Raw genomic sequence first — 13291 nt, 5'->3', positions numbered from 1 at the left:
ATACACGTATGCGTGGGTGTATATAACATAGGCTAAGGTATATTTCTATGAAGCTGGTGCGGAGCCGGGGGGGCCGGGCACGGCGGCGCCGCGCCGCGTCTCCCCATCGTGCACCATCGTCGCGCCCTTGGCGAATAAACAGTGCTGTGGCCACGCGCGCCGCCGTCGTCATTCCCGCGTGGAGCCGTGTCCCGTCCCGGCCAGCCCCACAGACGCCCCTTGCCCGGCCCCGGCGCGGGTTTCGGCTTGGGGGCTGCGAGCGGAGCGAAGAAACCCCCGCAAAAGAAGGCGTTTGGGGGTATTTCTCATGCCGCCGTCCTCGCCGGTGTCACGCAGCGTCCCGGGGCGCCGGGGCCGCCCCGTTAGTGGCCCTTCTTGTAGGCGCTCTTGGCCATGGCGTTCTTGAAGAGCGTGAGCAGCGCGGCGCGGCCGCGCTCGGCGCCCATGAAGCCGCCGTAGCGCTTGTCCTTGAGCGGCGCCCGCCCGCGGAGGCGCCGCGCGCGGGACGGGCCGCCCGCCGCCGCCTCCTCGGCGCCGTGCGCCCGCAGCTCCCGCCGCACCTCCAGCGGGAAGCCCTCGCCCGCCGCCTCCTCGTCCACGCCGTTGGGGTAGACCTTGACCGGCCGCCGCTTGCGCCCCACGGGCTTCCCCCAGCGGAAATGCTCCATGGAGTAGGAGCGCTTGGCGGCCTCCCGCTCCATCCCGGCGCCCTCCGCGGCGGCGCCGCGCGGCGCCGGGGACGCGGGGACGCCGGCCGGGAGCTCGTGCCGCTTGCGCCCGCCGCCGCCGCTGCTGTTGCTGCTGCCGCGTCCGAACTTGTTCCAGCGGAAGTGGCTCATGACGTATTTGCGGACGCTCTCGGAGAGCGGCTGCAGGTGCCCGTTGCCCGGGTACACGGGCGCCTCGGCCGACAGCGCCGCGCGGCACGCCGACGCGCACACCTAGGTGACACGGGGGGACGCTGCGTGGGACCGAGCACGATTGCACACGCGCTCAGGGGTTGCAATTTAATCACACGCACACCAGGAGGTTGCAAGTCAATTGCACACGTGCCCAGAGGTTGCAATTCAATTGCATCTGCACCCATGGGTTGCAATTTAATCGCATGTGCTCCAGGAGGTTGCAATTCAATTGCGTGTGTGCCTGAGGGTTGCAGTTCAATTGCACATGCACCAACGGGTTGCAATTTAATCCCACATGCACCAAGAGGTTGCAATTCAATCCTATATGCGCCTGGATTTTGCAACTCCCTTGCACACGTGCCTGGGAGTTGCAACTCCATTGCACGTGCACACAGGTGTTGCAACTCAACTGCATGTGTGCCCAGGAGTTGCAACCCAACTGCATGCGTACCCGGGTCCCGCAACCCAGCTGCACCTGCACCAAGAAGCTGCAACTCAATTGCGTGTGTCGCAAAGGCCCCCAGCCCCAACCCTCCCTGGGCAGCAGCACGATGCAGCCCCAGCGCCCTGGGGGGCTTTGGGTGGCTTTGCAGAGAGGCAGCACCACGGGGGGCTGCAGTGACACCCAGGGGACATCGCAGGGGCACTGGGGATCACTGGGGGAGTCGCATCCCTGCAGCAACCCCCCGGTTCACAAGGCCCCTGTTGCAAACGCAGCCTCTGCAGAGGGGGGACCCCACGAGCGACAGCCCCGTCGCACGTCTGCAGCGCGCGGGGTCCCTGCGCCCCCATGGCACTTACCGGAGCGCCCGCCTCGCCGGCCACGTCCTGGCACTCGCTGCGGGGCCAGCAGGGCCCGCGGGCGGCGCCGGGGGCGCCCAGCAGCAGCCCCAGCAGCACGGGCAGGCTCCAGAGCGCGCTCGCCATCCTGCGCGGGGCAGCGCGGGGCCTGCAAACAACCCGCGCAAAAAACCCCGTTTTGGTCATTCCCTCCCCCACCCGGGCTTCCTTCCATCCGCTTTTCCCAAAGTTTTTCCCCCCCAGCACCGCCTCCTCCCGCTCCGGCTTCTCCTCCTCCCATTGAAGAGCCTCTGGTTGCATCTCTGGCGCTGCCCCATTGGGTGAAGGGAGGATGCAAACAGCACTAAATGGTTTAATTAAAATTAAATTGAAATCGAACCCAAAGGCAGAGGTTAGTGTTTTAAATTCAAGGCCCCGAATGACTTCCCGGTCGGCTGCAAAAACTTGTGCAGCGACCGGCAGATCCGGAGGCATCAAGTCCTGGGCAGCCTGAGCGGCTCCCTTGGCGCGAGCTCCCGCCGGGAAGGGGAATCCTCTGGATTCTCCTCTAGGGGCAACGCCAGTGATGCAAGTGGCTGTGTGAATATTCTGTGATTTGAAATAAAATAAAATAAAATGAAAATAAAAATAAAATAAAATAAAATAAAATAAAATAAAATAAGAATAATGCTTTCCCAACCAGTTGCATTGAACTCGCTGCAAGAGGAGGGTAGTGGAAAAAACATTCTGCATGCAAAAAAAATAAAATAAAAGCAGAGCTCGTTTTGGCCCGAAGCGGCTGCCCGAAGCGCTGTGAGCGGTGCTTACCTGGGGCTGCCGGCCTTCCTCCGCCCCCTCCTCTTCCTCGCGCGCCTCCCCGCCGCCGGCGTCGTCTGCGCCTCGGCCGCAGCCCCGGTGCTTTTTATACGGCGCGCGGGGCGTTCCGGCTCTCCGGGCTGAGCATCGGACGCGGCGCTGGAAAAGCTGGAAAGGGGCTGGGAAGCAGCGAGGGGGGGGTTGCACGGAAGGGGTTGGTTGCAGGTAGGGAACAAAAGCTGGGAAGCGGGTCTGGCGCTGTGGAGCGCGGGAGGGGATTAACGTCGCCCCGCGAGCCCGGTCCCGCTTTCCTGCTAATTGCTGCCTGCCACCCGGGTGCAAATCCCAAATCCTGTTGGGAGGATTAAGCTGGCGGCGGTGGCGGAGACACGTCCTGCTCCGGGTCCTGAGTGGGATCAAAGTGGATCCCTTGGGATGAGGGAGGCAGCCCGGACCTGCTTCCTAGCCCTCCTAAGAGGGACCGGGGCAGCGTGGCCGGGGCCGCCACGTCATGGAGCAGCGGAGCATCCTCACGGATGGCTTTTCCAGAGCCGCCTCCCCTGCCAGGGGCCGAGTTGGGAGACGTGTGGAATTGCTGGGCAAGCCCCAAAACAGGCCTAGGGGTGGAGGGGATCGTAGGGATGCGGAAACTTGGTCACCACAAGCCGGTTGGGTGGCCCAGGGCCAGTTTTCCAGCCCTCGGGCCAGCTGGCCCGGCCTAGCTTGTGCCTGGAGGAATTTTCAACCCCAAAAGTGGGGAGCTGGTGCCAAGCGCCCCAATGACGGCCCCGGCTTGTGCTCGCTGCTCCCAATGCCGCTTCCCACTGCCGGCCCGGGATGAGAGGGCCGCACATCGGGAATGGGGACTCCGGGCTCCTGCTCCTGCAGAAGCACTGTTTTTCCTTGCTGTTTCGGGCTTCTCCAGCTGGAGAAACACATCCGAGCTGGGATTTTGCTTTCCCAGGATGTAATGCCGGGGTGGTCCTTGGTGGGGTGGAGAGCTGCATCCCCTGGGGACCTCAGAATGGCTTTTGTCTGGTCTTGATTTTCATCTGCTCTGGGTTGGTCTTGACTTTGGTCGGTCAAGAGGTAGCAAAGGGCCGGGCACGCCGCTCCCGTGTGTCCGCATGGAGCAGAGCCGATGTTTACACGGAAGCCAAGGGCAGGATATGGCAAAGCCACCCAGGGAGGTTTTGCCTGTGATCTCACCAGGAGGGAACCCATGTGGTCGTGTCCTGGGTGGGCTGGAGATCTGCTCATGTTTTGCTTGATGTGGCCTTGTGCAAGGGAAGGAGGGATCCCAACGGGACCAGGGTGAGGGCAGGACCAGGGCCGTGTGCCCATGAGTGACGGAACGGGAGAGCAACACGTCCGGAGCGTGACCGATCCGCCTCTTTGGGTGTCTCTCTTAGGATGGATGAATCATCCCCTTCCCACTCCCAAGAGGCTGGAGAAGAAGCCTGGGGAGGCTCAAAATACACAAAAAGGAGAATTGTCTTCCTGCAGGCTGCAGATGAGAGCATCTCCTTGCTGAGTGATACCGAGGGCAAAACCAATTTACCCAAGTTTCCTGGACACAGAGCTCCATAGAGGGCCCATTCCAAGCTGGCAAAGCACAAGGGGCTCAACAAATATCCTGACCTGGAGATAGTTGTGTGTTAAGGTGGTGGAGGTATCATGTGAACTTCTCTGTTCTCCTCTTCCTCGGGAATCTGCTTAATGCTGTTGCTGGAGACAAAATCGCCTGGACGTCACTTCCAACCCAAATGCCATTGGGAAGGAGACCCAGTGAGGGAAGGCAGGGAACGTTCATGGCATTGCAGAGCTGGAGGTTCAACTCAGAACGTCTCGGACCCCCTGCGCCACGAGCAGCGCGTGTCCCACTGCAGTGCCCATAACAGCGTTAGCTCCTCCGTTCTCCTTGATGGATCCCCTGCCCTGCAATACTTTGCCATGACAGAGAGCTATTCTGAGATGCTTTATGATCCAAACGGAGCGATGATTCCCGCTTTAAAGGCTCTTTCATCTTCATTAGGCCAATCTGGGCGGTTTATTTTTATAAGTAAGACCTGAAATCTATTTATGAAAAGCCTGAAACCTCATTGAGCAGAGGCTTGCAAGTGAAGGGCTCAGATGAAGGATTCCTGGCTCCAGCAGCACCGGATACCGCTGTGTTTTCCAGCCTTGGAGCTGCCTTTGCCACCAACTCGCAGCCCATGCATGGGGTTTGCTCTTCCTGCCACATAGACCATCAGCCTGATCCACCACGGATTTGACATCTGCTTCCCATGAAGGTTTTTGCCTGGTAGATGGAGGGAGACCTGCTGTCCACGCTGCCCTGCTGGAAGCCCACGCTCCGGAGGTGGATCCCGCTGCAGCAACAGGGATGGAATAAGCGCGTGGTGCCAACGCTCCTTTGTTTCTCTGACTTTTCATCAAGCTGGAAGGACCACGTTGGATCTCAGCTCCTATTTTGCTGCCTACACCCGCGTGAGAGGGATGTATCCGTTGCGTGGCCAGGCTGGCTGTCACGATGGCCGTGTCCTGCTTTTCCTGTGACACAACCAGCCCACCCGGCGCGGTTCCTGCTGCTCCCACTTCCCCTTACTGCTCCCCGTGATAAACTTTCCCTGCCCATCACGGGCCTGTGCTCCTGTGGCTTGGCATGCCAGCAGGATACACACGTTATTACAGAGGGTGATCCTCTCCTCTCCTCTCTCTCCTCTCCTCTCCTCTCCTCTCCTCTCCTCTCCTCTCCTCTCCTCTCCTCTCCTCTCCTCTCCTCTCCTCTCCTCTCCTCTCCTCTCCTCTCCTCTCCTCTCCTCTCCTCTCCTCTCCTCTCCTCCCCTCTCCTCCCCTCTCCTCTCCTCTCCTCTCCTCTCCTCTCCTCTCCTCTCCTCTCCTCTCCTCTCCTCTCCTCTCTCCGTTTTCTCTTCCCAGATGCAGCCTGTGCCAAGCAAACGGGAGCCGGATAAAGCCAAGATGCCAGGGAAAGCACCATGGGATGGAGCACACTCAGGAGCCTCATGACTTCGTCCCCCAAAGAGCAACACGCTCGGGGCACGCAGCCCCATCCCAGTGGCACGTGGCAGCGGGTGAGCTGTTTTTGGACGAACGTGCCATGTGATTTTTGGCCTTTCCGCTTTAATCCGGGGAACATCTCTCACGTCCGTGCGAATGAGCCCGGGCCCAGGTGTGAATCTGGCGGCCGTGCTCAAATCCTGCCCACGCGGAGGCCGCGGTGACGCAGCCGTCCCCGGGGAGCGGGGCTGTCACCCGCCGCGTCACGGGGGCCAGCGCTGCCCTTTCGCACCAGGGTGGTGAGAACGGCTCCTTCCCGAGCGAACGGAGCCTCTCGCTTGTTCCCATCTGCCTGGTGGCAGCTGCCCCCAGTTTGCACTATTTTTCACAGATAGTTTCTTTTTTATTATTATTTTCTTTAATCAATGCAGTTAAAAACGATTGTCCCTTTTGCAGCTGCAACCGAGGGCCAATTTCGGATCCCTGTTTCTGATCCCAGCTCCGATGCAGCCGTAGGGCCGGGCGGAAGCAGCTCCAGCGGCTGGGTGAGCGGGCTCCCTAATGCGTGCTAAAAGCTGCCTTTTGTGCGACGTCTCCGGGGCCATCGATTGTACGAGGCACAAAAGCAGCCCTTGCACCAAGGCCATGCGCGCTCTGCACAGGCCGATGTGATTCCCAGCTCGGGAGCCGAGCTGGTAGAAAATATTTGGAGAAGAAGGGAGGTTAGAAAGGGAGAAAAGAAAAAAAACGTCGGAAAACTTGTGCATGAAGTTGTGAGATTCGTGCAAAATCCTCCAGGTGAGATGGGGCAGCTGCCTTGTCTCCTGGCTTTCCAGCACCAAAACAGCTTCTGCTTTGGAAATCATCCCTGGCTGGAAAATCATCATTTGGAAATCAACTCCAGGACCTGGGTGACCCAAGGACACTGTTTCAGAGCCGGACAACCTGAGGGCTTTTAGCTGTCTACATCATCTTCATCTCATATTTGGAGATGTGGGACGGGGATGAATCCCCAGAGTAGCTGCCCCAAGGGTTTGCCCGGAGTTTAAGGCACAGGAAGCCTCCTTAGATACCCAGGTGAAGTGAAAATGGGGCCATCAGTGCAAAAATACCTCTGCAGTTTCACTGCTTCTGTGTTTTATAGCCAGAAGAGAGACTTGCTGGTGGTAAATGTGAGCCGTGGAATCAGGGAGCAGCAAATCTCCATCTTGGAGATATCCCAAGGAGGATCCCGATCTGGATAGGGGTACTGAATAACCTACATGAGGTGACTCTGCTTGAGCAGGGCTTTGGATGAGGCGATCTCCTGAGGTCCTGCCAACCTCAACCATTCTGGGAAGCTACTGGGGGGATCAAGGCCCTTCCAGTGCAGAACTGGAGCTGATGACAACTGTGCCCACCTGGAGCAGTGGTTTCCAGGCAGCTTTGATGAAAGGGTTCCCCGCTCCCTGAAAACCTCCATGTCTGCGTTGTGTCTTGAGGGGACAGCCACTGGTCCCTGTGGTGAAATGCAAGTGGCTCTGGGTGCAAAATGCTGGGTTTTACTCAACTATGGTCTTAGTGTAGGAGCAAGAGTGAGCCTGACATTAAGGACTGGGTATCCACCACTGATTCCTTGGCCCATCACTCGCTTGCAACCCATTTTAAGACTCCTGAATTCCACAGCAAGAGCAACTCAGGACAGCCTCCAGTAGGCCATGAGGTCTTCTGCAATAAGCATTTTGGACTTGAAAGTGTCAAAATGTTCTGATATCCCCAGAATTCCCCCATCTCTTTTGCTTCAGGTTTTTTTTCCAGGCAGCAAATTTATTGCACCTGGCCAAATCCTTTCTGGGCAGCCCTGGGCAGTTCTGTCTCAATGCCTTTTGACGTTATGACAAGGATGCAGCTCTATTTTTCCATGACTTTGGAAAGTTGGATTCTGCTTCATTTTGGCTGTCTCAGCTGAGCTGACTTGAGTTGTCCAAGGGGTTTAAGCTTTGCTCCTAGGATCCCTGCAAGGGATCGAGGAGATGACCTTCTCCAGCAGGCCCCGCGCCGGCTCAGAGGAGGCTCAGCCTCAGGACTAACACCTGATGAGATCCCCAACACTTGCTCAGAGCCACTTTCTGCTCCATTTCTTCTGGCAGATGAGTTTTTTTTTTTTAATTCTCTTGGTTCTTTTAAATTTTGTTTTTGCAATTCATTGCAATTTGCTTGGTTACCAGTGAAGGGACAAATAGCACGGTGACCTTTGTGGCACCTGATCTTCTCGTGTGTGCCAACATTCCCTCTGCAGGATGCTACAATCAAGGCATCTCCTTCACCGGGGCGAGCAACTCGCTCTGTGTCCCATTCTATTTTTCCTATGGTGAAAAAACAGAAACTCCAGATCTCCTCCCTGCCACTGCTGTTTATACACCCGTTATTAAGTGTGCCTGGAGGAGGAAATATAAAGGATTATTTTTTTCTTGGAAGAGCAGAGGATCTAAAAAATGCACCCCTTTGGCACCCCAAGAAAGACACTGGTGTACTGGATCATGTCCACCAAGATGGTCATAGAGCCAAAACACATGAATTGCAAAGGGGAGCTGAGGTTGTCTAGTGGGAGGAGGAGACGGTAAAGGGGGAGGTAACTATTGTCTATATGTGATGGAGGCTGTAAAGAAGTCTGAGATCAGATCATCCCCTCCACCCGCGCACGGACGTACCCACGGGCATGTGCAGCCCGTCCCTGGGCAGAGCTGAGCGCAGGCCAAGGCTACCCCTGGTCCTATTTAACATTTTCTTTCCTCTTTCATGCAATTTTCCTTTTCTTTTTCCTCTGGCTGATGGGCTGCAGCGCGGGGATGCGCGTGTGGATGAGCACGGTCGCACGCGCGCGTGGCGCTACCCTTGAGCAAGGGCCGCCCGCAACACGTGCTCACACCCCCCGAGCCAAATCCCCGATTACTGCCCGTGCCCTAAGAGGGATTAGAGCCTCTCGGAGGAGGCGCTTGCCTTCGGATGGGCTCCTGCAACCCCGAGCTCTTTGTGCATTTAGGACGAGGGAGGGCTGCACCCAGCCCCTTCCCCAAGGCCGTCCTGCGTGGTGCTATCCGGAATGTGGGAATGAGCACTGGGAAGTTGCCCGATGCAGCTGGTGGAAGCTGGTGCCAAGCTTGACAGCAAAGCTGATGACCACGGGGATTTTAATGCCACAGGGGACACGGCTTAGCTCAGCAGGGACAGGCCATGCTGGCCCGCTCCAAGCCTCTTGCTGGGCAGCACAGGAGGCTGCAAGGCTTTTCCTGATCCCGGCCTTGGGGATATTCGGATGTGCCCTTGGGTCTTGGCTGGGTGCCACCATGCTCCTCTGCACCAGCGTTAAGAAAGCAGTGCCGTGACACTGCCATAGGCGAGGGGACAGCATGGGGACAATGGAGAGGTGGTACCCGCTGTCGTACCCACCTGGCCGCAGATCCGAGGACACGGGGGATGGATGCAACACGCTAGGAGAGCCCTGGGGCCCATGGCACCGGGTGGACGGGAAGCAGCCCGGCATGGCCAGGACACCCCCTCTTTTCCTGCTCTCCTCAATTTGCACCACGAAGGTGGGGAGCAGAAATTCACAGGAATGGCAGGTCCAGGGGGTTTGGGAGGCTGCAGAGAGACACAGGCCAGTGAACGGCCTCGCTCAGCCCACTGAGATGTGCCCCGGGGTGGTGGGGGATTAAAGGCGAAGGAGCTTAGCAAAGCGCTTGGGCAGAGCCGCATCCCTGCAGGCTCTCCGAGACCTGCTCTTCCAACATCTCCTCCTTCCCCTTCCTGAGAGCAAGCAGCGCCCTGGCTCCAGCTGGATGCTCCAAACTGATGCACTGGGCCCTAACACATTCCAGGAACGGAGCATGGACCAACCCAGCATCCCTGGAGTGGTTCCGATCAGGCATGGAGTGTTTGCACTCAGGACCTGGAGGCTGATGGAGAAGCTGAGGCTTGGGAACCTTGAGGTGCCCCTATCTGCCCATGCCTCCCTACGGAGAAGCCTCTGACTTTCCCTGATATTTGTGGAGCATTGCAACGGGCAGGCGGGAATCCTGCTGCCTGCCCATCAATCCCGGCGTGGTGGCCATGCAGGAGCATTAACATTTACTCTGATTTAAGGGTTTCCCTGGTGGTCTTGAGAAGCCTCTGAACTATCTTTTGCTGCTGGTTATTTTTATTGTGAAAGATGTACGTCTTTTAAAACTGATTAATGGCAGCAGCTAATTAGGGTCACCGAAATCCTAAAATGGCAGGCGTAGGGTGTGTAGATTTGGATCAACTTCTCCTTTCCTCCAGGAGGCTAAGGCAGCATCAGGGGATGCTAAATCAGAGGGTAAATTATCTGGGGATACTTGGGTGGTCTCTTCGTTCCTTTGGGCAAATACCAAATGGGTAGGAATTAAGAATGGAGAAATACTGTGCTTTTTAGCTGTTCTCCCTCAAAGAATGACCCAGATGAGAGCTGGTGGGTTGTTTGCACACTGAGCATATGTCCAAGCTGTGAAACAGACAGACACGACCCCTGTTTGATACATGGGAAAATTAGGAGTGATGCTGACTGAGGACCATGGAGCCTGCAGAAATGCATCAGGGCTGGTTTTGCCTCTGCACTGGGGCAAAACAGAAGGTGGGTTCCCAACGGAGGATGACTATGATGCTTTGTGGCTGTCTTCCTCAAGGCAAGCTGGGGAGATGCTTGCTGCACAGCAGCTACGCACTTGGGCACTGGGACATCAGCAGGATGGCACAGCCTGCATCCTTGGAAGGAGCTGGCCAAGGAGTTCTTGGGATTCTGGGTGTTGTTTTTAACTAGTCCTGGATTGCTCGGTGAGAGGCAATGTGTCCAGCCTGGAAGGAGGCTCCATGTAGGGGAGGCAAGTGGAGAACGCTCCATGCAATGGGGAGAGTGGAAGACACATGTGGGGAATGGGTGTCCTGTGCTGCCCCAGCGGGGAGCCTGGGGATGTCACCCCACAGCCTGGGAGGACACCCGGGCAAGGGCCGAACTGGAAGGGCACCAGGGGCATTACAAGAAGAGAGCCCGGAGGACTCTCTGCATCATGAGGAGGACAGGACGGGACCTCCAGCCCACCCTGGACTTGGCGAAGGAGAAGGGGTTCTCAACCCGGGGTCCATTGCATCCGTCATCCCTTGGGAGACGCTGAGCCCCAGTGCTCTCATTGGACGCATCCCCCTTCCCTTCTCTGCCCACTCTTCGCCGGATGGCTCAGACGTGGCTCCGTGGGAGACGCGGCGGTTTTTAACCTTCAAGGGGTGACGCTGCCGTCTGAATCGGCCCCGCGCGGCCGGCCGCCCCGATGGCGCTGCCGCCCCGGGGCCCATTTTCACATCTCGCTTTGTGAAGGAGCAGCCTTGAGGCACTCGAGGGCACATTGAACGAAATGTACGTTCGCCGCTTCCCCGTGGCACTCAGTGCCCGTCTCTGCTTCTGACGCTAATGATACGGACGAGGTTTTCTGAGCATAATGGGGACGAGAAATGAAAGGGAAAGGGGCTGGGGGAAGGGAGGTCGCATCCATTTAGGAGCCCAAACATTAATCGAGAAAGTGCCTCCTGAGTGGCCACACAAAGGACCTGGCTGTCTCCAGCTCCATCCCTCCTCCACCTCTTCTCCCCCGCCACCTCCGGCCCTGAAAAGGAAACCAGAGCGGCAGGGCCTCAGCGAGCGATGAGGATAATGGATTTCATTGTAGACAAGAACGTTAAATGCCTATCCACTCGTACGCAATAAGGGCCTTTAGCTCGTCATGCTGGAGTAGCTGTTGGCTGGTATTGGAGGATGAGACATGTTCCTTGGCCCTCTTCTCCCTATGACTCCCCACCACGACGGGTGGCCAGCCATGGGGTGCAGTTCCTGTCCCCATGATGGTGTCTATCATCATCATATCTGATTATGGAGATGCTCTCTCATGAACCTGGAGCAGAAACAGTTATGCTGGGTCAGAGGGAGCTCTCCTTGGTAGCTGCATGGAGTTCACTGATGCAATGGATGATACAAGGCCAAGGAGGTTGAGTGCCAGCCCTAAGACATCTTCATGGCCATGACAGCAGGGGTCACAGGTGTCCCCATGTCTGCAGTGCTGCGTGAGCAGCAGCGAAGCCCATCTCCTAAACTCAGGTTGGCCCTTGGGTACCCAACCCGTGAGCAACCAAACAGGAGAAATGGGGATGGAGAACACATATGACCTGCTCTCCAGGCCCAGTGGTAGAGATTTATTTGCTTTGCTGCCTCCCTCCGCGCTTCCCTTCCTCTCTATGATAAGACCACGTTGCCCAGGAGTCTAAGTTCAGCTCCACCTCCCTTTCAGGAACCCCCTTTCTCTCATTGATATTTTTCTGGTCTTTTTCAGCTCATTTTCCCAGCCTCTGTGGCTCGGCAGCGTTGGCTGCAGGGCTGGAAGTATCCTCTGGAGAATGGCAGGTCCCCCAATGGCTGGTCACTTGGCCTTGGGATATCTGTTGATGGACTAGTCAATCTGTGCCCTGCGCAATTTGGACCTCTCCAACCTGCTGGAGCAGAAGTCTTTTTAATGAATCTACCCTTCTCCAGGCAGTTCCCCATCTTCTGGGGACCATCTGAGCTTGTCTGAATGTCCATCTTCATTTTGAATGTCAATCCAGGGTCTTTGTCTGGAAACTTTTCATAAAGTGAAAAAAAAAACTCAAAAGGGCTCTTTTGTCCAATACGGAAATCCCTTGTTTCAGCTCACATTCCTACAGTGCAATGATGAGCATATTTAATTAAACAAGCCTGCTAACATTTATAGCCAGATAGATAATTACTCTTCATTCTCCCAAGAAACGGACAGCATGAGAGGAAGAAAGATCAAAATTACTCACTACCCCCCAAAGATATGTTTGGGAATACATCCATGCTCCCGGCACTGCTGCATGCCGAATCATAGAATCATAGAATGCTTAGGGTTGGAAGGGACCTCTAGAGATCATCTAGTCCAACCCCTGCACACGCAGGGTCACCTAGAGCACGTGGCACAGGACTGCATCCAAGCGGGTTTGAAGATCTCCAGAGAAGGAGACTCCACAACCTCTCTGGGCAGCCTGTTCCAGGGCTCTGGCACCCTCACTGGCAAGAAATTTTTCCTTAAGTTCCTGTGGAACTTTTGATGCTTCAGTTTCCGGCCATTACCTCTAGTTCTGTTGGTGGCCACCACTGAAAAGAGGCCAGCCCCATCCTCCTCACTGCCTCCCTTGAGGTACTTCTAGACACTGCTCAGGTCCCCTCTCAGCCTTCTCTTCTCCAGCTGAACAGGCCCAGCTCCCTCAGCCTCTCCTCATAGGGCAGATGTTCCAGGCCCCTGATCATCCTTGTAGCCCTGCGCTGGACTCTCTCCAGCAGCTCCACATCCCTCTTGTCCTGTGGAGCCCAGAACTGGACACAATACTCCAGATGTGGCCTCACCAGGGCTGAGTAGAGGGGCAGGATCCCTTGATCTGCTGGAGACGCTCTTCTTAATGCACCCCAGGATCCCATTGGCCTTCTTGGCAACGAGGGCACACTGCTGCCTCATGCATAATTTGGGGAGAAAGCCTGGGAAGTGGGATAGGGGCACTGCTCAGGAAACCCTCTTCTACTCTAGCATCCACTGTAGAGGAGAAGAGCAAGCTCTGGGCTAGTGAATTAGGCAAATTATGGTCGTTCCCTCCCCAGACTCCTGGGCACACTGGCCATGTCTGGGCTGGGAAACTCTCCCCTCCCAACCAAGACCCATCCGAGGTGCTGGGAAGGG

At 56.8% G+C, this 13291-nt stretch overlaps 1 protein-coding gene across 1 annotated transcript; it reads right to left on the bottom strand.

The window, feature by feature from the left end:
- Positions 1–362: 362 nt before the first annotated feature.
- Positions 363–1829, bottom strand: POMC (proopiomelanocortin). The gene is made up of 2 exons (XM_088528569.1): positions 1704–1829; positions 363–941 (listed from the first exon to the last, which is right to left on the bottom strand). Exons 1-2 carry the CDS (start codon positions 1827–1829, stop codon positions 363–365), a joined length of 705 nt encoding a protein of 234 aa, XP_088384695.1.
- Positions 1830–13291: the final 11462 nt, after the last annotated feature.

The sequence above is a fragment of the Tinamus guttatus genome, unplaced genomic scaffold (genome assembly GCF_059628265.1).
Source record: "Tinamus guttatus ecotype Peru unplaced genomic scaffold, ASM5962826v1 Tinamus_guttatus_pri_ptg000312l, whole genome shotgun sequence".
NCBI lineage: Eukaryota > Metazoa > Chordata > Aves > Tinamiformes > Tinamidae > Tinamus > Tinamus guttatus.
Note: the sequence above shows the minus strand (reverse complement) of the source record. Positions and strands in the feature narration are given on the sequence as shown.